This window comes from Sphaerodactylus townsendi, linkage group LG03 (assembly GCF_021028975.2).
Source record: "Sphaerodactylus townsendi isolate TG3544 linkage group LG03, MPM_Stown_v2.3, whole genome shotgun sequence".
NCBI lineage: Eukaryota > Metazoa > Chordata > Lepidosauria > Squamata > Sphaerodactylidae > Sphaerodactylus > Sphaerodactylus townsendi.
The window spans coordinates 144,609,410-144,636,155 of record NC_059427.1 but is presented as its reverse complement, the minus strand read 5'-3'; the positions used below and the strand labels follow the sequence as shown (position 1 = coordinate 144,636,155).

The 26,746-nt window shown below is 50.4% G+C and overlaps 1 protein-coding gene across 1 annotated transcript in view; it reads left to right on the top strand.

Moving 5' to 3' along the window:
• Nucleotides 1–15,329: 15,329 nt before the first annotated feature.
• ICAM5 (intercellular adhesion molecule 5) overlaps nt 15,330–26,746 on the top strand; it is a 57,102-nt gene continuing 45,685 nt past the window's right edge. Inside the window, exons 1-2 of the mRNA XM_048490629.1 lie at nt 15,330–15,388; nt 21,236–21,508. Coding sequence (XP_048346586.1) covers nt 15,331–15,388; nt 21,236–21,508 — 331 coding nt within the window. The 5' untranslated portion in view covers nt 15,330. The remainder of the gene's footprint in view (nt 15,389–21,235; nt 21,509–26,746) is intronic.

The window sequence follows — 26,746 nt, the reverse complement described above, 5'->3', positions numbered from 1 at the left end:
TCTGCCCCACAGAACCCACAGATAGAGGTTACATTCTCAGGCCTTGTGAAGCCTCCAAGGCCAAAACCAAGATGAGGGCCAGATGCTGGTTGCCTTGGAGGGTGAGAAAATTTCCCGCACGTCTACAAATGAAAATATACCAGCATAGGGTCAGCAGCATGAAAAGCCAAGGATTCCTATAGTATCGCCTCCTGGCCCACCCCACTGGTGGATACTGGCTGCACAGCAGATGTATAACGGTTGCAGTTGTTATAAAGGAATCCGTTGTCTTTTTTCCTGTTCACGTGTTCCCACCACCTGTTCAAGCAGAACATTTGGGGGTACGTGGGGAAAAAATGCATAATGAGTTTACTAAAATGGGGGTACAGTTTTTGGGAAACGGATTGCCAAGGGGTATGCCAGTGAAAAAAGGCTGGGAATCACTGCTCTAAGCTAATTTCCTCCAGCCAGCCATGACACTCTTAGGCACAGCTGCAGAATCAACATAGTGGACACTCTTTAGCTAAGGTGACCAGATTTTCACCTTTTTATAAGCCGGGACTATATGGCGTGAGCCGCAGGGAGAAGCGCGCACTGCTCTAGGCATCCCTTGTTTCCAGCCCTGTCACAGGGGAAGCGAGGAAAAGGGGCGCCCAGAAGGCAGTCGCGGCAGCTTTCTCCAAAAAGTGGGACACTTAAAAAAAACCCGGTGGGGCCCAGCGGGACAAATTGGTTAAAAGTAGCGGGACTGGTCGCTAAAGGCCGGGATGTCTGGTCACCTTGTCTTTACCACTAATCCTAGTCACCCCCTCTACTTTTACCACATTTTTGGGAGATGGGTGTGCACAGATCAAGTCCAGCTAGGGACGCCAGCCTCCAGGTGGGACCTGGAATTAAAACTCATCTCCAAACCATAGAGTTCAGGTTCCTCTGGTGAAAATGGATGCTTCGGGAGGTGAACTGTGAGGCATCGTACCCCACTGAGTTCACTGTCCTACCCGGACCCCACTCCCAAATCTCCAGGAGTATCCCAACCTGGACCTGGCAACGCTACCTCCTCTCCCCTGTCCACGGCTGGGAGAGAACCCCTGACCACCCTGGGCCCAGTCAAAACCGAGGTAGGTGGGGCTGAGAGAGCTCCGAGAAGCTGTGACTAGCCCAAGGTCACCCAGCTGGCGTGTGTGGGAGTGTACGGGCTAATCTGAATTCCCCAGATAAGCCTCCACAGCTCAGGCGGCAGAGCTGGGAATCAACCCCGGTTCCTCCAGATCAGAGTGCACCTGCTCTTAGCCACTACGCCACTGCTGCTCCTTGTAGAGAACAACACCTTGTAGAGAACAGAGGTTTATTCATCCAGAGGACAGCTTGGAAAAGCCAGAATTGACTTTTCCCGACGCAAACAGCAGTAATATCATCAGAGGACACCCCCCCCACCCACCCCCACCCCATGTGAACAGACAATGAAGTATGTAGACAGTTTGATAAGAGCAAGTGTCCCTTTGAGCCGACCTTGGCCAGAACCTGGTGGTGAAAGCAGTTAGAAACAGTCACACAGAATGTAAGACCCATCCCCCCTAAAGCAGAAAGCAGCTCCCAGCACCCACTAGGCATCCTGACACTCCGCTTCCCCTAGGGCCCTCCCCCCAGTTTGCTTGGACAAGAATGATGGAAGTCCCGAATGAGTTTTGGAGCCTTAAGAACATAAGAACATAAGAACAAGCCAGCTGGATCAGACCAGAGTCCATCTAGTCCAGCTCTCTGCTACTCGCAGTGGCCCACCAGGTGCCTATGGGAGCTCACGTGCTGGAGGTGAAGGCAAGGGCCTTCTGCGGCTGTTGCTCCTGATCACCTGGTCTATTAAGGCATTTGCAATCTCAGATCAAGGAGGATCAAGATTGGTAGCCATGATAGGTAGCCTTGATATGTTCAGCATTCACCCACTCGTCATGTCCAGGTAACCAGACTTTCCAGGACACCAAATACTCTCCAGAATGGTTAATTTCTGGCCATGCTTGGCAATGGTGGATTCTGCACTGCACAAATATAACATCTTCAGGTCTCTTCTCCAAAAAAACTTTAGCCCTTCCTATTCCTTTCAACCCGGTTTTTCAAAAATCGCTCAACTAGCGACCGTTTTGCAAAATCCCAGTTTGAAGATGCTCCTGTGAGAACACAAGCAGGAGTTGCTTGATTTTCCACGCTTCCACCCTTCTACTGTTATTACTACCACCATCTATCGCAGGGGCGGGCAATTATTTTTCCCATGGGGCCGCATAAGAAACAGGAAATATTGTGGAGGGCCTGGCCCTCACACTGCGATCAGAGGCGTGCTCAGGTCAGCCCTTCCGGCTCCCTTGCCCACTTCGGCGGCCAGTTCATATGCAACAGTCACTTCGCTCGCCACCCTCGCCACCTTTTCCTTCCTCCACCGAGCCTGCACAATGTGCGGCGGGGCTCACGAGGAGATGGGAAAGAGAACTTCACAGCTTTTAACCCAACTCATCGCGATCCTCCCCATCTGTTCCTGACACCACGCCTGCGTAAGAAGGCGGGGCTCCCAAGAGAAGGAAGTGCGCACGCGTGCGTGAATGACCGAGAGAGGCTTTTAAAAAATAATCCCAGTCTCGCGCCGCTTCTCCCAGCCGCCATTTTGAAGACGGGTTCTTCTAAGATAAGTCACGATAAGTCGCCATCTGCAAATTTTAAATTGTTCAAATTTTATTAATTTAAAATTGTTATAGGTTGTTTTATATTTGTGTTATATGATGCTGATGTACAAGGGCTCAGGGCGGTTTAAAAGTGAAAGAAAGAAAGAAAGAAAGAAAGAAAGAAAGAAAGAAAGAAAGAAAGAAAGAAAGAAAGAAAGAAAGAAAGAAAGAAAGAAAGCAAGCAAGCAAGCAAGCAAGCAAGCAAGCAAGCAAGCAAGCAAGCAAGCAAGCAAGCAAGCAAGCAAGCAAGCAAGCAAGCAAGCAAGCAAGCAGGGGCCAGTCAGGGTCATCTGGCAGGCCGGATGTGGCCCGCGGGCCGTATAATGCCCAGGTCTGATCTATTGAGTCAGGAAGATTCTGCCCGCCCGCCACGCTGTGCAGTTCACGCAGAATATTGCAAGCGGATACTGAGAAGCACCTGCCATTTCTCAAGTCCTCTGAGCATGTTTCCCTACCACCACCCCTTGGCAGCAAGAATAACTTCCATTTCACTCGAGACCCACTGTGACGCATTCATTATTGCCTGGCCATTGCAAGAAAGTTCCTGTTTCTCTGTGTGTGTGTGTGTGTGTGTGTGTGTGTGTGTGTGTGTGTGTGTGTGCGTGTGTGGGTGTGTGTGTGTGTGTTGAACATACGAAATTTAGTAAAATTGTGTTTAAAGAAAACTGAAAGTAATGGTATATATCATAACAAAACATGTATAATATGTATAGTGACTTAGATTAAATACATCATTAGAAGAATTTGGGACTCTTTAGTTTGGAGAGGAGACGTCTGAGGGGGGATATGATTGAAGTCTATAAAATTATGCATGGGGTAGAAAATGTTGACAGAGAGGTACTCTCTTTCTCTAATAGAACAGGGGGCATACATTGAAAATGCTGGGGGGAAGAATTAGGACTAATAAAAGGAAACACTTCTTCACGCAACGTGTGATTGGTGTTTGGAATATGCTGCCACAGGAGGTGGTGATGGCCACTTACCTGGATAGCTTTAAAAAGGGCTTGGACAGATTTATGGAGGAGAAGTCAATCTATGGCTCTGTCTTGATCCTCTAACATCTCACAAGTTACCAAATGCCTTAACAGACCAGGTGCTCAAGAGTAGCAGCAGCAGAAGGCATTGCTTTCACCTCCTGCATGTGAGAGCTCCCAAAAAGGCACCTGAGGTGAGCCCACTCACAGTAGCAAGAAGGCTGGACTAGATGGACTCTGGTCTGATCCAGCAGGCCAGTTCTTATGTTCTTATGTTCTTAATTTATACATCTAATAATTATAATAACTCTTACTAGAAATTATTGACTTGTTCTTATTGTTTAATTCTCAGATCTAACTAAACCAATGCGGAAGTCTAAAAGCTGTTAAGATAGATGGAACCAAACCAAGCATTTTGTTTAAAAGATAAGATGATAGAACTGGAGAAAGCGGCTTGGTAGAATAAGTGGAACAACTTTATTTAATTTGTACAAATGTAACTGGAATGTAATTGCCTACTTTTGTGTATATTTACTTTTTTTTAAATAATAAATCTTATTAAAAAAAGAACATGCGAAGATTCTGAGGTGCACTGCATTGGAGTCTAGTCTGAGCAGGTGGATTCTTGGATTCATTTCCACGCTCTGTATGCCTTCTCAGCTATGCATGCGTTAGAAAATATATTTTTTAAAACAGAAGCATTGCTGTGCAAAAGCGCAAAAACAGCCCAAATGGTTTCCATGGGCTCAAATTGCTTCCTGGATGCCGAAGCGGCACGCATGCAAACAGCAGAAAGGGAAACGGGTTCATTTTGCAACTTGTTATAAATATGCTGTGCAGAACCCACCAATATTTTTTAAAAAATTGCGTACCCCTTTAAAAAAATTTTTTAAGTCTATAACGATTCTGATATTTTTGCGCATTACCCAAAATCCCTGCAGAGAAAGCTCTTTGATGTGGGGATCGGTTTGAAAAATCCATGCGCTGCTTTTCACAGCTAACAATCTTCTGTGTGAGCAGGGAGAGGGACATGACGGCAGGAATTTGACACAGTGGGGGTGGGGGGGGAGAGCAGCAGTGGCGTACTGGCTAAGAGCAGGTGCACTCTGATCTGGAGGAACCGGGTTTGATTCCCAGCTCTGCCACATGAGTTGTGGAGGCTTATCTGGGGAATTCAGATTAGCCTGGGCACTCCCACACACGCCGGCTGGGTGACCTTGAGCTAGTCACAGTTCTTCGGAGCTCTCTCAGCCCCACTTACCTCACAGGGTGTTTGTTGTGGGGGGGGGGGCAGAAAGAGAAAGGAGATTGTAAGCCCCTTTGAATCTCCTTACAGGAGAGATAGGGGGGATATAAATCCAAACTCTTCTTCTTCTTCTTCTTCTTCTTCTTCTTCTTCTTCTTCTTCTTCTTCTTCTTCTTCTTCTTCTTCTTCTTCTTCTTCTACCAATAGTTGTGTCAAGTGTGCTGATCCACATGTGAGTTTCACACTCATTATTTCCATGTAGGAGTTGTCACGCCAAGGTGCTTTGCAAAAGCGAGAGGGAACGTGTGTCTTCCCACACTGCTGTGCCGTGAGATTTCTTGAAAGAAGAAGAAGGGTTGGATTTATATCCCCCCCCCCTTCTCTCCTGTAAGGAGACTCAAAGGGGCTTACAAACTCCTTTCCCTTTCCCCCTCACAACAAACACCCTGCAAGATAGGTGGGGCTGAGAGAACTCAGAAGAACTGTGACTAACCCAAGGTCACACAGTGTGTGGGAGTGTACAGGCTAATCTGAATTCCCCATAGAAGCCTCCACAGCTCAAGTGGCAGAGCAGGGAATCAAACCCGGTTCCTCCAGATTAGAGTACACACCTGCTCTGAAGCACTACGCCACTGCTCCTCCTTGGAAGGCCAAGATTGAATGAGCCTAGGGTTATCATCCTCTAGGTGAGGCCTATACATCTTTCGAAATTACAACTACAGAGGACAGTTTCCCTGGAAAAAATGGCTGCTTTGGAAGGCGGACTCTACGGCGCTTTATCCCAGCTCCACCCCAAGTCTCCAGAAATCCCAAACCCAGAATTGTCAGCACTACTTGAATGGCCCATCAAGGCTAATTCTCAGCAAGAAGAAACAGTTGCAGTCAACGAAAAAGACCATCTAAGCAGGAATAGGAAGGGAAATGTGAACCACAGTGTGGTGTGGTGGTCAAGAGCCGTGGACTCTAATCTGGGTCGATTCCCCACTCACCATTTGATGCGGGCTACTCGCGGCAAATAACCCGGGGTCCTGCAGCACTCCCCACTACAGCAGCCACGACAACACAGCCACCCCAATTCTGCCTCCTACCCCCTCAGTGCATGTCATTTCCGATCCTGGATGGAAGTGCACCTTTTTGAAAACCCCGCACAGAGCGTGGGGCAGTGGGGAAGTCTGAGGGGGTGACTCCGGGATTCAGTTTCCAGCCCCTGGTAGTGACGTGGATCCTTCCGTCCAATCAGGCCACGGCTGGGTGTGTGCGATGCGCGCGCAGCGTTTCTTTCCCCCATTTTAAAATCCATATTAAAAGAAGGCATTTCGGCCCCACGTAGCCACGAATCAACGTGGATTCGTCTGCATGAATTTACAGCACGACGGCAAATCCGCTTGATCATCTAGCCACAAGCAAACAACCAGGAAGTTCAGCACATTTTCACGCCGCAACGTGCTAGCCAGTCAAGAGCCAGCACCCAAAGCGGGGAAATTGCATTGGGCCGTTTTGTGATGACGTGTGCGCATGGCGACGTTTCGACGTCGATTCCAGGAAGGAAAAATTCTTTTTTTAAAAAAGGTTCAGCCTCCAAAACGGCACTCCAACCAATCGGAACAGAGACCTGACCTGCCGATCGCTGCTGAGTGCTGCGTTTCTGAAACCATGGTAGAAAGGTGAGTTTTCTTAACAGACAAGCTGCAGTGGGGAGCATGAACCCACGCTCAAAAACACCCAGATCTTACGAACCTGGTTTGCCTCCACTTTCACTTTTGAAGTGGGGAATCGACCTTGGAGAACTGGGTTTGATCCCCCACTCCGCCACATGAGTGGCGGAGCCTTATCTGGTGAACTGGATTTGTTTCCCCGCTCCTCCACATGAAGCCTGCTGGGTAACCTTGCGTCAGTCTCAGTTCTCTCAGAACTCTCTCAGCCCCACCTGGCTCTCAAGGGGGTCTCTTGTGGGGAGGGGAAGGGAAAGAAGTTTGTAAGCTACTTTGAGGCTCCTTACAGCTGGGGAAAGAGGGGTATGAATCCATGCTCTTCTTTAAAAAGCAACAAGTCTTTTCCCCCAGGGCTACCTACTCTGAGTTTGGAAATTCCTGGAGATGTTAGTGTGGATTGTAAAGAGGGCGGGGTTCGGAGAGGCACCTCAGTGGGGCAAAGGGCTACAGAATCTGCCCTTCACAAAAGCAGCCATTTTTTCCAGGAAAACGGATCTCTGGATTCTGGAGATCAACTGCAATTCTGGGTGATCTCCAGGCCCTTCCTGCAGGTTGGCAACCCTGGCTTGCCCAGTCTGCCTGGCACTGCCATGCATTCCCAGGGGTTTGAATGAAGAAGAAGAAGAAGAGTTTGGATTCATATCCCCCCTTTCTCTCCTGCAGGAGACTCAATGGGGCTTACAATCTCCTTGCCCTTCCTCCCTCACAACAAACACCCTGTGAGGTGGGTGGGGCTGAGAGAGCTCCGAAGAACTGTGACTAGCCCAAGGTCACTCAGCTGGCGTGTGTGGGAGTGCACAGGCTAATCTGAATTCCCCAGATCAGCCTCCACAGCTCAAGCGGCAGAGCAGGGAATCAAACCCGGTTCCTCCAGATCAGAGTGCACCTGCTCTTAACCACTATGCCACTGCTGGAGGAGGAGGAGGAGGAGGAGGAGGAGGAGGAGGAGGATTTATACCCCCCTTTCTCAAAGGGGCTCAAAGAGGCTCACAATTAGTATTCACGGGACTGTCTCCTTTTGTGTCCCTCAAACAAGGCTTTGGTCAGCAAATGACAATTTGATTGCGGTTCCTGGCCCAGGGGAACTGATCTTTTGTGGATTGTTCGGGATCCTCCATTCGATCTGTCAACTTGGTTTGTTTCATCTCATTTCTGTCGCCATCCAGAAAGACTGCAAGATAGAAGAAGAGGAAGAAGAGGAGGAGGAGGAGGAGGAGGAGGAGGAGGAGGAGGAGGAGGAGAACTCAAGGGGGCTTACAAACTCCTTTCCCTTCCTCCCCTCACAACAAACACCCTGTGAGGTGGGTGGGGCTGAGAGAGCTCAGAAGAACTGTGACTCCCCCAAGGTCACCCAGCTGGCGTGTGTGGGAGTGTACAGGCTAATCTAGTTCCCCAGACAAGCCTCCACAGCTCAAGCGGCAGAGCGGGGAGTCCAGTTCTCCAGATTAGAGTGTGCCTGCTCTCAACCACTACGCCACGCTGGCATTTAAAGAGGAAAAGCCACCATCATTTTGAAGGGAAGGGCGGAAAGAGAAGGCTGAAAGGAAGCCAGCCGGCTAAGTCGGCAGGGAACAAATTGTAATTTTTCAAAAGCCACAAGTTTGCGGAGGCTGCCCCCTCTAGCCCCTTAATTTCTTCATCGCTCAAGTCATTCTCTCTTGCCCGCTTTTTGAGTCACGGAGCGTTTGCGTGTGAGTGTGTGCGCGCGCGCGCGCGTGTGATTCATACTGCCCTGAATAGGTTACAGGCCTCCACCTCCACTGCATGGCTATGACAGCGTGGAATTGTCATCCCATGGAGCTGGAAAAGCCAGCCTCCTGAGGCAGTTCAGGAAGAAAGGAAATGGGGGAAATTGCCAAGGGGAACAGACAAGGGTGGTGGTGGTGCTGGGACGCCTGGGAGATTTGTGCAACCGGAAGGGCCATGTTCCAAGATATGCACAAGTGCATGTCTGTACACACTTCCTCTCTTGCTTGCACACGGCAAGGCCTTTTGACACTGAAAACAGACAACTTGAAACACTTTGCCCATTAGGGAGTTGGGTATGTTTAGCCTGGAGAGGAGATGACTGAGCAGCAATATAGTAACCATCTTCAAGAATGTGAAGGGCTGTCATCTGAGCTGTGGAGGCTTATCTGGGGAATTCAGATTAGCCTGTGCACTCCCACACACGCCAGCTGGGTGACCCTGGGCTAGTCACAGCTTCTCGGAGCTCTCTCAGCCCCACCTACCTCACAGGGTGTTTATTGTGAGGGGGGAAGGGCAAGGAGATTGTGAGCCCCCTTGAGTCTCCTACAGGAGAGAAAGGGGGGGATATAAATCCAAACTCTTCTTCTTCTTCTTCTTCTTCTTCTTCTTCTTCTACTTTTGGCTCCTAATACAGAAAGTTAAAAACACATTTAGCCTCTCCCACACTGTTACATTTTCCTCTTGTTGATAAACTGTGATGTGATTTATTTATTATTTATTTATTCATTCATTTATTTTTATTTACTTCATTTGCACCCAGACTTTCTCCTCTGTGGGAATCCTTCGTGGCTTACATCTTTATCCTCGCTTCCATTTTATCCACATACCTATTCTTAGGCTAAGAACGAATGCTTATGAACACCCAACAGAGTTCCATGGCAAAGTAGGGATTCAAACTCAAGCCTCCCAGTTCCAAGTCTGACACCTGAACACTACACCATGCTAACTCTCACCATTTTCTTATACATTATGATGCCTCATACCAGTGATAGCGAACCTTTTCGAGACCAAGTGCCAAAATTGCAACCCAAAACCCACTTATTTATCGCGAAGTGCCAACTCGGCAATTTAACCTGAATACTGAGGTTTTAGTTAAGAAAAAAACGGTTGGCTCCGAGGCGTGTGTTACTCGGGAGTAAGCTTGGTGGCAGTCAGTGGCTTTGCTTTGAAGCGACCGTGCAACTCTTCCAACGGGTGAATCACGACCCTAGGAGGGTTTACTCAGAAGCAAGCCCTATTGCCAGCAACCGAGCTTACTCCCAGGTAAAGGATCACACTTTCGTTCTTCGCATGAAAATCAGTGGGGCTTGACAGGGTTACCTACACTGCTTCCCCAAAACTATGTCTTAGGTTTAATGCTAATAATCGAGTCCAGCCGCCCAGGCCAGCCTAGATGTGGGGGGGGGGGGACTGTTTGCACGTGCCCACAGAGAGGGCTCTGAGTGCCACCTCTGGCACCCGTGCCATAGGTTCGCCACCACTACCTTATACTGAACCAGTCCCTCAATCTAACAAGGTGAGTAGAATCATAGACCTGCCTAGGGACAAGGGGTACCCTTTGTCCCCGGGCGCAACAATTTTGGTCACGTGGGTGGTCACGTGGGGGCGCCAGGCAAAATGTCCTCCCCCGACAGACTGCCCCATCATCACGGCACCAGCAGCCTGCTTTACACAGCAGCCGGCTCAGGCTGCCTTAGCCCCACCCACTCTGGACAGTGGGCCCACTGGGCCAGTTCCACCTCAGTCTATGTAGCCCTCCTTGGACTCAGTGTGCCTTGCCTCTCAGGGTGTGGTCAAACAAACCTCCTCCCCTGCTCAGAAGGGAAGGAACGTAGCCCGGGAGGAAACAAGCAGCAGTAGAGGCGGGCCCTGTCTTTTGGCTCCGAGTCCTGCCTGCCACTGCCGACCACTAGCAGCCCGTGTCCCTCGCAGCAGCCGTGGCACCTCATCACAGGAAAGTGCGGTTCTGTTCCCGCGCTGCCTGGGTAACTTTTGCTCTCCCAGATCAACCAGCTCTCAGCAGCGCAGAGGAACAGAAACAGGACCCAACACAGCGAGAATTATTGAAAATAAAAATGAGTTTATTGAGATGCTGACCTACGTGTCAGCCCCTCCGCACCACGGCAACTGCAGCCGCCTAGCAGCTTTACAACACCTTTTATACACAGTCTCCCGCCCGGGAATCCGGGAGGGTCCAGGACAACCTACAATCATTCATACACAAATATATAGGAACCAATTAGAGTCCAGAGGGCAGTCTCTTCTTAAATTTCGCGGCCGAAGCAGGGCGAGGCGATGACGTAGGCACCTGCGGGAAAAACACAAAAGAGTCCTTTGGGTGCTTGGGGCCAGGAAACGAAACCTAACCACGACGGCACCCTTATCTGCCTGCTGGTGGGATTAAGGCAGATGGAGGCGCTTCTTCCAGCGTCCCTTTTGTCAAACGTCCATTCATGGTTTTTGCAAATGAAAAGGGACATGCCCAGGTGGAGCAGGGGTGGATTCCTGCCTTGAGCAAAGGAGGTTCCATGCAGATACAAACATAAAACACAACTGCAATGCCTACTTTCTATCTAATACAACTTATTCCTATCTAACTTATAAAGAAATAAAACATAATTTCACCTTTATTAGAACAGCAAGATCAGAAATGGAATAATTCATTTCTGACTCTGCTATCAGTTTGTTGCCGGTCCATCGCTCCCCCCACCTACCCCCCCATGGGCGCCCATACCGGTCAGGAACGTTTGTTTTTTCTCCCCTGGCCCATTGTTCCCCCTCCCCCCCCAACATGCGGTTTCACCGGTTCCTTTCTATGGTCGCCTCCAGTGCTGGCCTGCTGTGGGCGCACTCAGGGAGAGGCAGCAAGGGGCGTGTAGGAGAGGCAGCCTCACCGGGCGCACAGGAGAGAGGCAGCAAGCGACCCACTGGCGCCCGATGAGGCTCTGCCCCTTGGCTGTTGTGTGCCAAACAAAAGGGCAGAGTTTGCAGCTCGCCTTTGCAAAGAAGAAGAAGAAGAAGAAGAGTTTGGATTTATATCCCCCCTTTCCCCCCTGTATTTTTCTCTCCCATTTGAACGGGTCCACTTGGCACACTACCTGTATTGCTTAATAAACCCTGTTCAAAGGAGAGCCATAATGCTCGCCAGGTTTAATGTTATGCCTTCTGCCTTGTTACATGGCAGATTTAATAAGCAAGAAAAGGCTAAAAGATTGTGCCCATGTAACGATGGCTCAGTTGAATCTCTGGCCCACCAATTACTACACTGTCTCAGATTCAAGGAAATCAGATCCAAGTATGTGAATCTCACTCCTTTACATTTACCCCATCTCCCCGATTTAATTAGATTACGCGACTTGTTGGACAACCCTGATCCTTCTCTGTACCATAGTGGCAGATTTTCTCCTGGAAATTACTAAACGCCAGTAGATTTCCTTCGACCTGTATTGTATATGCTTTTTAATCTGTTTTAATCTGTTTTTTATTACTGTTGTACTGTTGTCTATGCCAATAAAGGCTTGCTTCAAAAATATCCCCCCTTTCTCTCCTGCAGGAGACTCAAAGGGGCTGACAATCTCCTTGCCCTTCCCCCCTCACAACAAACACCCTGTGAGGTAGGTGGGGCTGAGAGAGCTCCGAGAAGCTGTGACTAGCCCAAGGTCACCCAGCTGGCGTGTGTGGGAACGTACAGGCTAATTTGAATTCCCCAGATAAGCCTCCACAGCTCAGGCGGCAGAGCTGGGAATCAAACCCAGTTCCTCCAGATTAGAGGAATGCCGGAACAAGGGGGAGGAATGCCGGAACAAGGGTCCTTATCGGATCCTTGTGGTGGCCATATATCCAAACTCTGTTCCATCACCTGCCCAGGGTCCAGGTGGTATACCAGATAAAGTTCAAGTTTTCGTACTAATATACAAACCCTAAGGCCCCTTCTGCCTGGCACATGAACAGCGGGTTGCAGTCGAGATAAAGTGAACTGCTTTCCCGTTTACGCATTCACACGCCTCTGCACGGAAAGCGATCAGAGCCCACAGACTCAACGTAGGTTGCTGTCACACCTTCGCACAGAGGCGCGTCTTAATTTTTTAAAAAATTGCCTCCCACCAATGTGTAGTTGTGCAGGCATGCACAATTGAACACTCACAGCCATGCTGTTTCACAATATGACCCTTTGCACCTGCGTGGCTACACAGAGGTCATCTGGGAATATATATTTTTTAAGGAAAGCACAGCCAAACAAAGCACCACCCCGCCCGACGTTTCGCTCGCAAGCAGCTGCAACCTGGGATTTTTTTAAAAGGCTCATGGATAGTTCGATTCTCAGATAACCCAGTTTGAAGGAAGTAACACGGGGCAAACTCGCTGTAGGGGTGGGATCCATGCGAAGTCCCCCCCCCCAACAGGTTTTTTACCATCGTTAACTGGTGTTTATTGGCCCGTGCGGAAAGGGACTAAGTGGTCTAGGGCCAGTGTATTCATGGGACTGTCTCCTTTTGTGTCTCAAATAAGGCTTTGGTCAGCAAATGACAATTTGCTTGTGGTTCCTGGCCCAGGGGAACTGATCTTTTATGGATTGTTCGGGATCCTCCATTCGATCCGTCAACTTGGTTTGTTTCATCTCATTTCTGTCGCCATCCAGAAAGACTGCAAGATAGAAGAAGAGGAAAAAGAAGAGGAAGAAGAGGAGGAGGAGGAGGAGTTTGGATTTATATCCCCCCCCCTTTCTCTCCCGTAGGAGACTCAAAGGGGCTGACAATCTCCTTGCCCTTCCCCCCTCACGACAAACACCCTGTGAGGTGGGTGGGGCTGAGAGCTCCGAGAAGCTGTGACTAGCCCAAGGTCACCCAGCTGGCGTGTGTGGGAGTGCCCAGGCTAATCTGAATTCCCCAGATAAGCCTCCACAGCTCAAGTGGCAGAGCAGGGAATCAAACCCGGTTCCTCCAGATTAGAATGCACCTGCTCTTTAACCACTATGCCACTGCTGCTCACTGCTGGAAGAGCTAGATTCAAGTCCATTAGCATCTTAAAGACCATCAAGATTTTCAGCGTATAAGCTTTGGAGTGTACACACTCCCTTCTTCGGATATCATCAGACCATAAGAAACTAAGAAGAGTCATGCTGGATCCATCTAGTCTCGCATCTTGTCTCACACAGTGGCCAACCATTTCCTCTGGAGAGCTGACGGCAGGCCATAGAGGCCAAGGCCTTCCCCTGATATTGCCTCCTGATACGAAGGGTTGGAGGTTGACTGCCCCTTAATGTGGAGGTTCTCCTTCGTCTCCATGGCTCAGCGCCACAGATAGATCTCTCTCCTCCATTAATCCCCTTTCAAAGCCACCTATGCCTGTGTTCATCACTCTGGTAGCGAATTCCACATTTCAATCACTCACTGTGCAAAGAAGTATTTCCTTTCGTCTGTGTTACCCATCAACTTCACTGGGGTGGCCCTGAGTTATAGTAGGGAGAGAGAGAAGGCTCTTTCCGTCCATTCCCTCCACACCCTGCATAGTTTCACAAACCTCTATTATATCGCCTCGTTCCTAAACTGAAAAGTCCCAGACACTCCCAGAACTTGGACTTCTTGGTCGAGTGGATTCAAATCCTGGTCTTCTACAGTAGACCAACACGGCTACCCACCTGAAACGATCTTCATTTTAGCTGCAAACTCTTTGGGGCAGGGACTTTTTGTTTCTGGTATTTACTCTGTCAAGTGCCATATATGTTGATGTGACTGTATTTAGTAATCTTAACAATAACAGCTAGTGCTGAGCAGAACTGAATGAGCAGAACTGCTGCATGATTTTGGGTTCAGGTGAATCCAGATGTTATATATGCTATATATACACCGTGTTTCCCTGAATATAAGACAGTGTCTTATATTAATTTTTGCTCCCAAAGATGCGCTATGTCTTATTTTCAGGGGATGTCTTATATTTCTGTATTCTGTTCGTCAGGCATGCTTCCAAACAAAAACTTTGCTACGTCTTACTTTTGGGGGATGCCTTATATTTCGCACTTCAGCAAAACCTCTACTACGTCTTATTTTCCAGGGATGTCTTATATTCGGGGAAACAGGGTAACAGATGCTATAGAGCGGGTGCCGTTTTTTTAACTTTAATCTTAATTTTAATTAATGATTTGATTAACTGTGAAACTAGTTTTGCTGTTCAATTTTATTTATTGTATATAATTGCTGCTTTAATTTTAATTGGATAATAGGTTAAGTTTTTATGTGATTGCTGTTTGAATAACAGCCGTGCTGTGAGCCGCCTCGAGTCCCTTCGGGGATGAGGCGGCCTATAAGTCGAATAATTAATAAATAAATAAATAAATAAATAAATAAATAAATATTTAGATGGGAAACGCACACATACACACACCTGTCTCACATTCTCCTTGTGCAAACAGGTTGTTTGGTCCCTCCATCATAACTGCCCACATTTTTTTTCACTGTGCCCTTTGACCCAGTCTGGAGAAAGCACTGTGCCCCTGAGCCGGCCTCCCGCCCACCAACTCGGATGGACCTGTTCTTCTCTTCTCCTCAGGTGGAGCGATCCAAAAGAAAGCGCACCTTGTGACTGCAGCTCTCGGGGACACCTGCGGCGGAGCATCTAGGGCTGATCACAGATGGAAGCGGGATGCAGGAATGGATGGACCGTTCCGGGGATGGCACCAGGCCAAGCTTCGACTCCTTGTGAGTTACTGGGGAGGGGGCTGGGAAGAGAAGCACCTGCCCTCCAGAACGAGCTGCTTCCTGCCGCTGTTGCTGCCCAGCACTTTCCAGCCGCCTCTGCTTCTCCCTCTTCCTTAGCTACCAAGTTACTAAGCCAATCTGGAGGCCAATTTCCCCTCCCCTCCACTCTGTAGCTAATCTCTACTCCTTCCCCCCCTTCTCTCTCTCTCTCTTTCTCTCCCTCTCTCTCTCTCTCTCATTCCCCAGCTCTGCTTTGCTTCCTCAGCCATGAAGCTCCGGAGATTTTGCCTTCCCTTTCCCTCCTGCCTACTGCTGGTGCTTGCGGGTGAGTGTCCAGCGGTCTCTGCCCCCCTGTGCTCTCTCATCCTTCCTCCTGGAGTGGGTGGTGGGTTTCTTGCAAGGGAGGGGGCCGGGCTTTCCTTCCTTGCTGCAAATGGGAGCTGCTAGGCAGACGCAGCTGGGTGGATTTGCTGGGGCTGTGTGGAAAGAGAACAAGGGGCGCATTCTGCCATCTGTGTACGAGAGAGACAGGGAGAGAAAGGGGGAGAGGTTCCCTTGGACCGCGCTGGCATCTGTGGCTCGATCTTGCGGGGACGCCGCACGTGTCCCAGACCAGACAGCTTGTCATTTTCCTAGCCAGGGGAATCGCCCACCCCCTCCTGCTCCCAGCTCTTCCCTTTTGGCTCCTTTAAGCCTCGCTAAAGGGCACGTTCTTGCGGGGGGGGGGGGGGAACAGGGATGGATTCCTATGGTTGTCGTGAGCGTCATCAAGAGAAGCGTTGTCTTGTCTTGGGGAAAGGCAGCTAATGGTTAGAGCACAGCAGTGGTGGGATCCAAAAATTTTAGTAACAGGTTCCCATGGTGGTGGGATGCAAACTGTGGCGTATTGCCAATGGGGCTGGGCGGCGAGAGGAGACGCGACTGAGGCGTGGCCAGGCATTCCAGAGAGTGGGGCATTCCCTGGGTGAGGCTGTAGCAAGGATGCGAGCCTTTCATGCAGTCGCTTGAGGCGAGGAAACGAATGCACGCAGGCGCAGGCTGCCACGCGCGCCAGTGCACCTCCTGCTAGACTGCCTACAAGTTCTGCTGGCTACTGCTGAGGGAGGAGGAGGCGTCACTAAAAGAATAAAACCACGCGGCTTGGCAAAATCACCAGTGGAGTCACCCCCCTCTGCGGCACACACAGAATAGTGAAAGTAACCTACTCTCGGGAACCTGTGAGAACCTGCTGGATCCCACCTCTGGAGCACAAGAGGGTGGCTAAGAGAACACATCCCGGACGCTAGAGTTGCCAGACCTCGCCTCGCCACCAGTGGGGGATAGGGGATTGGGGGATGTGATCCTGGGTGGGGAAACCCTTGGAAAATTGGGCTTGGAGCCTGGGGGGTGGGGAAGGGACCTCATTGGGATTCAATGCCACAGATCTTACCCTCTACAGCAGGGGTGTCCAACTCTGGTGCGTCAGATGTTCATGGACTACAATTGCCATCAGCTCCTGCTGTCATGGCCAACTGTAATTTGGAGGGGGGGGGTCCCCAGGTCTCAACTGGAGGTTGGCATCCCTACTGGATGCTTTTCTCTCTCTTTTTTTAATGATTAAAATTTTTAACTTGATTGAGTAAAACATAACAAACATCGTAAACAAAAATAGGAAATATACAAAGCTATTTAAATGCAACGAAAAAGCAATATACCTATCTCAAAACCAATTGGTGTCCGCAGTTCAGAAGAAAAAGAAAAGAAATATAATATATTCAAACATATTTGTTTCCCTTTTGGTCATTTTACATTATCATCTAATAACTGGATGCTTTTGGATCCAAGGTCTGGATCTGGCTGAACCCTGTCAGATCTGCCATTTCGAGATCTTGGCGGTGGAAAACGCCATCAAGTCACGGTTGACTCATGGAAACCTTGTCGATCTCTCAAGGAAAGAAGACATTCAAAGGTGGTTTGCCATGGCTTGCCGGTGCAGATCAACCTGATACTTCCTTGGTGGTCTCCCATCTAAATATTAACCAGGGTTGACCCTGCTTAGCTTCCAAGAGATCAGGACTCGCCCGGGCCATCCACCCCCCTTCTACCTAGTAACACTGAACTTCTGTGGTGGTCTCCCATTCAGTAGAGTTGGAAGAGATCACAAAGGCCATCAAGTCCAACCCCCTGCCATGCAGGAACACTCTGCACACGCACCCTGCCAAGCGCTTTCCCAATTTTATTTTACACCTCCTGGCAGTTTCGTACTGGGGGTTCTAGGGGCCAAGAGCCACTTACTGGGGGCGCATTTTGGAACCTGAAGATTTTCCATGACTACAATTAATCTCCAGACCAACAGTCAGTCTCCCCACCTTGATTACAGTCATAGACCAGCGTAAGGCAGACCACCAGATGACCACGATTGGTTCCCTTGGAGAAAAGGGCTGCCTTGGTGGGTGGGCTGTCACTCATTATGATTACGTAAGTGTCCACTTGATGTTATAGCCACAGACCTTAACGACATAGCATAAAGCCATATTAATAAAAGAGACAGGATCGAATGAAATATCGAAGATAAAACACAATAATCAATACCATTGATAGAAATGGGACAGGCAGGTCTATTATGGAGAGTTGACATTCATGAACATTTTGGCATCATACCCTGCTGAGGTCTCTCTCCTCCCCAAACCCCACCCACCCCCACTGCCAATCCAGACTGGCAGCCCTACAACCTCCAGAGTTTGGAAGAAGAAGAAGAAGAAGAAGAAGAAGAAGAAGAAGAAGAAGAAGAAGAAGAAGAAGAAGAAGAAGAAGAAGAAGAAGAAGAAGAAGAAGAAGAAGAAGAAGAAGAAGAAGAAGAAAGAAGAAGAAGAAGAAGAAGAAGAAGAAGAAGAAGAAGAAGAAGAAGAAGAAGAAGAAGAAGAAGAAGAAGAAGAAGAAGAAGAAGAAGAAGAAGAAGAGGAGAAAGAAAGAGGGAGGGAGGAGGAGGAGGGAGGAGGAGGGAGGGAGGGAGGAGGAGGAGGGAGTTTGGATTTATATCCCCCCCTTTCTGCTCCTGCAGGAGGAGACTCAAAGGGGCTGACAATCTCCCTTGCGCCTTCCCCCCCTCACAACAAACACCTCTGTGAGGGTAGGTGGAGGCTGGAGAGAGGCTCCGAGGAGCTGTGACTGGTTTGAGCACCAGGTCACCCAGGTGGCGTGTGTGGGAGTCTACAGGCTAATCTGAATTCCCAGAGAAGCCTCCCACAGCTCAGGCGGCAGAAGCGGGGAATCAAACCCGGTTCCTCCAGATTAGATACCACCCTGACTCATAACCTCCCTCACTTGCGCTAAGCTGCTCAGTGGTTGGCTCCAGCCTTCGATTTCAGGTGGAGCTTGGGAGGCGAAGACAACAGCATAAAGCGAGAGGTGGCCTCAGGGTCCACGTTCAGCCGGACCCTTCTTCTGGTTGCTCTCACACCATTGGGATTTCCCAATGGGAAGGAGGCGAGCGGCACTTCTGAACCTGTAACCATTCTGGACACTTTGGCTGGTGTAGCTTCAGGTCCAAAAACAGGGGAGATGTGCAGCTTGGGCCCCTTCCACACAGCGCAGGCAGAGGGGGGGGGTGTTTGCAGTCGGGATAAAGTAACCCGCTCTCCTGTTTTCGCATTCACCTGCCTCCGTGCAGGGAGCAACCAGAGCCCGCAGAAACAATGTGGGTTGCTATCGCACCTTCACACAGAGACGCGTCTCTTTTTTTGTACCTTGCCTCCCTCCGCTGGGTAGCTACGCAGGCAGGCAGGCATGGACCCCCACAGCCACGCGAGACATCCCTGTGACCCTGCGTGGCTTCGCAGCTGCGAGGTGGAACCTTTGAAAACAAAGGGAAACGCAGACAATTACAGCACTTCCTGGCCAGCTGTTGCTTGCAGGCAGCTGGAACCCAGGTTTTTTTTTTTAAACCCAATTCAGAGGACTTAACACAGGGCAGCTTCGCTTTAGGGGCGAGAGCCATGCGGAGTTCCCCCCCCCAAAAAAATGGTTTTTTCCCATCCACAGCCCGGGTTTATTTGCCAGTGCGGAAGGGGCCTTACAGCTGCATTCAAGCCTGTCTGAGGTCAAGCTAAGGCTGGGCACAGATGCTGCCCATCCCTTACTTTAAACCAGTGGTGGCGAACCTCTGGCACGGGTGCCAGAGGTGGCACTCAGAGCCTTCTCTGTGGGCACACACAAACAGAATTGCTCCCCCCCACACACACACACACATCTAGGCTGGCCTGGGCCGCTGGGCTCGATTATTAGCATTAAACCTAAGACCTGGTTTTGGGGAAGCAGTGTAGATAACCCTGTTAAGCGCTGCTAAACCCCACTGATTTTCATGCGAAGAACTAAAGCGTGATCCTTTACGTGGGAGTAAGCTCGATTGCTGGCAATGGGGCTTGCTTCTGAGTAAACCCTCCTAGGGTCATGATTCACCCGTTGGAAGAGTTGCACGGTTGCTTCAAAGCAAAGCCACTGACTACCACTGAGCTTACTCCTGAGTAACGCACGCCTCAGAGCCAACTGTTTTTTTCTAAACTAAAACCTCAGCATACAGGTTAAATTGCCGTGTTGGCACTTTGGGATAAATAAGTGGGTTTGGGGTGGCAATTTGGGCACTCGGGCTTGAAAAGGTTCGCCATCACTGCTTTAAACTGTTGGCTGCACTTCCGGTCAGGTAGAGCTTGGGAGGCGGAGACAACAGCATAAAACGAGAGGTGGCTTCAGGGCACTGGTGGGATCCAAAAATTTTAGTCACCGTTTCCCATGGTGGTGGGATTCAAACTGTGGTACGAGCGCCCTGGCGGGCTGGGCGAGCACGCTGTAGTGGCCTGGCAGGCATTTCGAGACAGGGCATTCCTGAAGGCGGGGCTGTGGCATGACGAGCGCTTGCGCCGGTCTGCGTGATCATGGGCGGGGAAACAGATACGCGCGAGGCGCCAGGCTGCCACGCCGCGGTGCACCTCCTGCTAGACTGCTTCAAGTTCTGGCGCTACTGCTGAGAGGAGGGGCGTAACTAAGGCAAAAGTCACGTGGCAAAACCACCAATTAGGAACCCCCTCTCGGCACACACAAATAATTAGTCACTTACTCTCGGGAACCTGTGAGAACCTGCTGGATCCCACCTCTGCCTCCGGGTCCACGTTCAGCCAGACTTGCATCCTACTCTAAGCTGCAGGCTGCTGCGCTTTTTGGACAAGAAGCTACACCAGCTTCTTAGAACTGGAACCCAAGCCTTGCTGAAGCCAGGCTCAAATGGGTCCTTGCTGCTGGGCCCCACACCTCACCTCAATGTGGAGATTTGGTGCAGGGTGAGCCCTGCTTGCCAGAGCTCAAATGCACCCCTGTCCCAAATTCCACAGGGAGTTTCGGACCGGGACACAGTTGCAAGGGGGGTCTTGGCCGCAAAAATTCGCTCCCAGGAAATGGTGCCTGGGGCTTGAGCCCTCCTGCGCCCCGTAGCTACGCCCCCGACTGACATTCTATCCTGTGTACTTCTGCAATGCCCCCTCTTCCTTTTGCAACTGCACATGGTTACCCCACACGTACTTTGCAAATCCTTAAAGCGCCATCTCGGTCATCCTCTTCCCTTTAGCTGCTGGGTCAAATGTCAGGTGGCATGCTCTCTGAGTCTTTTTAAATACATGCATGTCTAAGATTCCCACCCATCCCCATCAACCTATAGTGACTTCTGAAGGGGGCTTCAAGGCCAGAATTGAACAGGAGGTGGTTTGCCACTGCCTGCCACTACATAGTAACCCTGGACTTCCTTGGTGGTCTCCCTTTTAAGTACAAACCAGGGCTGACCCTGCTTCACTTCTAAGGTCTGATGTGATTGGACTAACCGGGGCCGTCCAGGTCATGGTAAGAGAGGTGCTTTGCCATAGTCTTCCTCCGGTGGTCTCCCAGCCAAGAACAAACCGGGGCCAACTCTGCTCAGCTTCTGAGCTCTGACAATAACCGGCTCGCTTGGGTCACCCAGGGCAGGGCCCCAGAGAACTCGAGCCCTGTAATTTCAGTTCTGTTGCAGAGCCCACAGGAATGTTCTTTATTCACCCTGGAAAAACGAAGTAAGGCTGGCGCGTGCTTCCTGATATTTTCGCCACTGGCTGCTGTTTCTCAAAGACTCCTTTTGGGCAAAACGCTTTTTTATGTGGCTCTGTGATTACAGGAGCAGAACAGCACGCGTTTGATGTGAGCGTTTGGCCTGAAAACCCTGTGGCGGAGCACGGAGGATCCCTCTGGCTGAACTGTAGTACCAGCTGCCGGGAAGCCGATGCCCGGGGTGGCTTGGAGACGTCGCTGATCAAGGAGAGGAGAGACAATGGGAGAAACTGGGCAACCTACCAGCTGGTCAACATCACGGAGAGGGCGTCCGCCCTGGCGTGCTTCTTCGTCTGTGGCGGGGAGCGTAAAGCAGCGCCTGCAAACATCACAGTGTATCGTGAGTGGCCGCAAAGCCAATGTTTGCTGTTTGTTTGCTGTTTCTGGGTCCTTCTGGGGTTGCCAACTTCAGGGCGGGACCTGGACATTTCTTGGAATTGCCATTGGTCACCAGATGACAGGGATCAGTTCCCCTCGATGAAAAGGCTGCTGGGGGAGGCAGTGGCGTTCCTAACCAGGGGCAAGAGAGGTCAGGCACACCCTGGCACGGAAGGAGCACCAGATGCGGTGGGATTCAGCCGGTTCGCACCACGTCGGCAGAACCGGTTGTTAAAATGGTGCTTGTAAATAACCAGTTGTTAAATTATTTGAATCCACTGCTGGAACCGGTTGTTAAATTATTTGAATCCCACCACTGACCAGATTCCCTTCCCCCCCTCCCCCCCGGCCACCAGGGCTTCTCAGAGCCCTCCGGGGGAGGGAGGGGCCTGGTGGGAGCACCTGGAGGCTGCTGGCAGCAATGGCACCTTGGCCCCCTGGGCCGGGAGCACACTTGCCACCCCCACCAGGCTCCCCACACACCCTAACCATGGGGGTGGGGTGTGAGGGGGCAGTATGCCCCTGAGTTTGTCTGGGGCTGGGCAGAACGCCGTGCCTCGGCAGCAGCAGTTTCCCCCTTCTCCGGGGTTGGGGGGCACAACCAGCATGAGGGAGGGGGCAGGGCTGCACGGAGACCCATGCAACAGGCCTCGGATGCTGAGACGGCCAGCAGAGATAGGCCACCTCTGAAGTGGCCAGCCCGCCCGAGTCCCAGGGAGCAAATGGCGCCGGCCGGAGTAGGACCGGCAGCCCTGCCAACAGCTCCTGAGGCATCGGGGACGCCACAGGCCGGTCAGAGAAGAGAGCCAGAAGAAGCAGCGGTGGCGTAGTGGCTAAGAGCAGTGGCTAAGAGCAGGTGCACTCTGATCTGGAGGAACCAGGTTTGATTCCCAGCTCTGCCGCTTGAGTTGTGGAGAGGCTTATCTAGGGAACTAGATTAGCCTGTGCACTCCCACACACGCCAGCTGGGTGACCTTGGGCTAGTCACAGCTTCTCGGAGCTCTCTCAGCCCCACCCACCTCATAGGGTGTTTGTTGTGGGGGGGGGGAAGGGAAAGGAGATTGTAGACCCCTTTGAGTCTCCTGCAGGAGAGAAAGGGGGGATATAAATCCAAACTCCTCCTCTTCTTCTTCTTCTTCTTCTTCTTCTTCTTCTTCTTCTTCAAGAAGCACAGAGGAGCATGGTGAGGGAGGGAGGGAGGGAGGGAGGGAGGGAGGGAGGGAGGGAGGGAGGGAGGGAGGGAGGGAGGAAGGAAGGAAGGAAGGAAGGAAGGAAGGAAGGAAGGAAGGAAGGAAGGAAGGAAGGAAGGAAGGAAGGAAGGAAGGAAGGAAGGAAGGAAGGAAGGAAGGAACATGGAGGAGCTGGATGAGGAGGGCTCGCTGCTGCCCACCCCCTACCCCTGGCACCCAACACTGACTCACCTCAAGTGGGTAAGCCAGCAGGAGGGAAGAGGAGTCCAGAGAGTCCCAGGAGGCCGGCAAAGAATGTCCAGAAGACGCAGGACCTCCAGGGGGGGGTGATTTTGCCCCCCCCCCACAATTAAATGGGTAGCGCCCGAGGACATGTGACTCTACATGTCCCTCTGGGCAGTATGCCCCTGGGGGGAGAGAACTTTATGTCATTATACCCCGTGAAGGACTTTCCCCTCTCGGAACCCTACCCTTCCCAGGTTTCACCTCCAAATCAAAACCTACCACACCTCAGCTACCAGCTGTGTGAACACCAAAGCCAGATGCCAAAAAGTGATCCGTTTAATAGTATCAGTGTGCAAGAAGAAACACACCTAACATACAAAACAGGAAGAGAAGAGAACAAAGAACATACATGCATAGCCTGGTGGCAGGTGCAAGAAAGTTCTAAAGCACAAGGAACACACACAAAATCTGGTACACCCATCTCAAAGCAGGGCAAATCAAGTGTTCTCACACGTGACTCTCAAACAGGTAAGCAACAAGTAGCTTGCAAGTAAGTCAGAGATGACTTGTAGGTAAATGTGATGGTCACTGAAGCAGGGCGGACGGGAAACTCCAGATCACGTCTGTTTTACTGTCCGTAACAGCAGTGGCATATCTGCCTAGGGACGGGGGTACCTTCTGTTCCCGGGCGCCACTAATCTGGTCACATGGTTGGCACAAAATTGCCCCCCCCCCTATGACCAGGAAGATGGCAAGGCAGCAAGTAGCCCTGTTGCTTCATTGTCTTTGGGCGCCCTTGGCCCTGCCCATGTTATCATCAACGTGGACGAGGCCGAGGAAACCCGAGGACACCGCCCCCCAATCCTCGCCCCCCCCTCCCAGCTCTGGCTCCCAGTCAGCAGTCCCTTCTGCCCTCCCCTCTGGGTTTTATAAGCACGAGGGCAGGGCTTAGGGGAGGGCAGAAGGGACTGCCGGCTGCCAGCTAGGAGCCAGGATGAGGGGTGATGCCCCACCCCCCTGAACCCCACCCCCAGGCATAGCAGGGGCCACCCAGAGAATGGCTGTCTCCAGGCGCCATTTTCCCACCTTTTGCATAACAGGGATACAAAATTAATTGCACTAAACAAGAAGGCTTTGTCAGAACTTACCCTTTAATGTATGCGGAACTTGTACAAGGTGCGCGATGGTCACTGTGAAACTGCTGATTTTTGTAGCCCTATTATGGGCAAGGTTTATAATTTCATTATCCCGCTGACAAAGCAGATATGTTCTTCGTGACCTTGTCTTCCTGTTTTGGAAGTTAGGTGTGTTTGTTCCATGACTGCACCATTGACACCATTACACTGAAAACTTCCTATCATCTATGGCCCCTTCCGCACATGCGGAACAATGCACTTGCAATCCATTTTCACAATTGTTTGCAAGTGGATTTTGCTATTCTGCACAGCAATGTCCAGCTACAAAGTGCATTGGAAGTGATTTGAAAGTGCATTCTTCTGCATGTGCGGAAGGGACCTGTGTCCATACATTGTTCATATAGCCGGTAGCTAAGGTGTAGTAGATTTTGACATGGGGTGGCATATCATTCTGCTCAGTGATGGGATCCAAAAATTTTAGTAACAGGTTCCCATGGTAGTGGGATTCAAACAGTGACGTAAGCCAATGGGGGATGGGGCGGGGCACGGCAGAGGTACGTGGCCGGGCATTCCAGGGGCTGGGCATTAATAATTTCTCTGTTACTGTAAGAAACTCTTACTGTAAAAAAAAAGTTCCTAATTTCCAGCTGGTATCTTTCTGTCCAGAATTTAAAGCTCATTCTAGCAAGTCCTATCGTCTGCTGCCAACAGAAACAACGACTTCTCCTCTAATTGACTGCCTGTATCCAAATACTTAATACTTTCAAATGCTTAATTTTTCTTTCTAGAAATCAAAGAAGGATACTTTCCTTAAACAAGGAACTTTACCATATTTCTAAAACATGTTTTAAAACTACTTTAACAGGGATTGAGATTATCCCGTTTTCTACCTTCACTAACCAGCCACATAGGAAACAACAGGACTTTATGATTTTTGGACCTAATGGAATTTCTAACGGAAAAGCAGACCCAATTAGTAACCCCCTCTCGGCACACACAAATAACTAGTAACCCACTCTCGGGAACTGGCGAGAACCTGCTGGATCCCACCACTGATTCTGCTACATCCCCCCCCCCCCCCACCCCCCACACACACTTTTCTTCTACTCCCAAATCTCCATGAATTTCCCAACTCAGATAACCCTAAGGTCAGAGATACCTATTTGTATTCCAACGTCTGTCTAAGAAATAAGCATGTCTGGATTTTTGGAGCTTCATAATGGAATCAGTGTGAGGTATTTTTGCTGCTCCAAATAAACGACAGTGCCTGGAGCATCCCAGAATCCCTTGGGATGTGAAGTGCTGGCGCTATGTTGGGACGCAGGTTCTCAGTGTTGGGCCGCGGCGAAGGATATTGGAACGTGGGCATTTCCCCAGTGGTTTATGACTTCACTTCACCCCAAAATCTGCAGTCCCAATGCACCACTTTGAATGTGTGCACAGTTGCGCATGAGGTGCTTAGATAGAGTTAGAGCTGGGGTAGATGGGGCTGCTAACGCCAGAGGTCCATGGAGGCCTAGGCAAGTGAGGGAGCTCAGTAGGCACTTGGTGAAGAAAAAGAAGAGGAGGAGGAGGAGCTCGGACTTGTGCCCTGTTTTTTCCAACCATTAAGGAGACTCAAAGGGACTTCCAATCTCCTTTCTCTTCCTCTCCCCACAACAACAGACACACCTGAGGTGAGGAGTAGAGGTGGGGCTGAGAGGAAGCTCCCGTAGAAGCTGTGACTAGCTTAAGGTCACCCAGCAGGCTTCATGTGAAGGAGCAGGGAAAGCAATCCAGTTCACCAGATAAGAGTCCACCACGCAGGTGGAAGAATGAGGAAACAAACTGGTTCATCAGATTAAAGTCTATGTGGAGGAGTGGGGAGTCAAATAAGATAAGAGTTTGCTGCTCTGAACTGCTACTGCACGTGTCAGACTCTCAAACGTGGAAATAACAGAGACTGTAGGAAAGTCCAAAAGCAGTTTATTCCAGGTAATACGAAGAGTAACAATGCAAAGCAGGATCTGAGCTCTCTAGCTCAGATTCAGGACCTATATCTTTTAACACCCCCCCCCATTTCACCCCACACCAAATGTCCACCACAGTTTCTACGACAATTACACTACAGAGCTTCAAAGAACCTGGGAACCATTCACACCTCTTTGAAGGTGGACTGGCACCAGGAGATTGCCAGGAAGGGAAGAGGGTGTCAGGCTCTCGAACGTGGAAATAACAGAGACCGTAGGAAAGTCCTAAAGCAGTTTATTTCTAACAGTAGCGTGGAAGTAACAATAGAAAGCTGAATCTAAGCTCTCCAGCTCTCCAGCTTAGATCCAGAGATTATATCCTTCAAACCCCCCCACATTTGTCCCACACCGTAGCCTAGCCCCACTAGAAGATGTCTACAACATATTGCACCACAGAACTTCAAGAACCACTTGGAACCGTTAAGCACCTTCTTGCAGGAAGGCTGGCCAGGAGTTGCGTCAGGAAGGGAAGAGGGAAACGGAAAAGCAGTTACAGGAAAACATTTGCAATTCTTACACAGCAAGACATCTGGGCGCTGACAGGCCTGGTCCTGACAGAGGGAAACGGGGAAACATTTGCAATTCACACACAGCAAGACATCAAGGCATTGATAGGCATGGTCCTGACAGCACGCTGGCA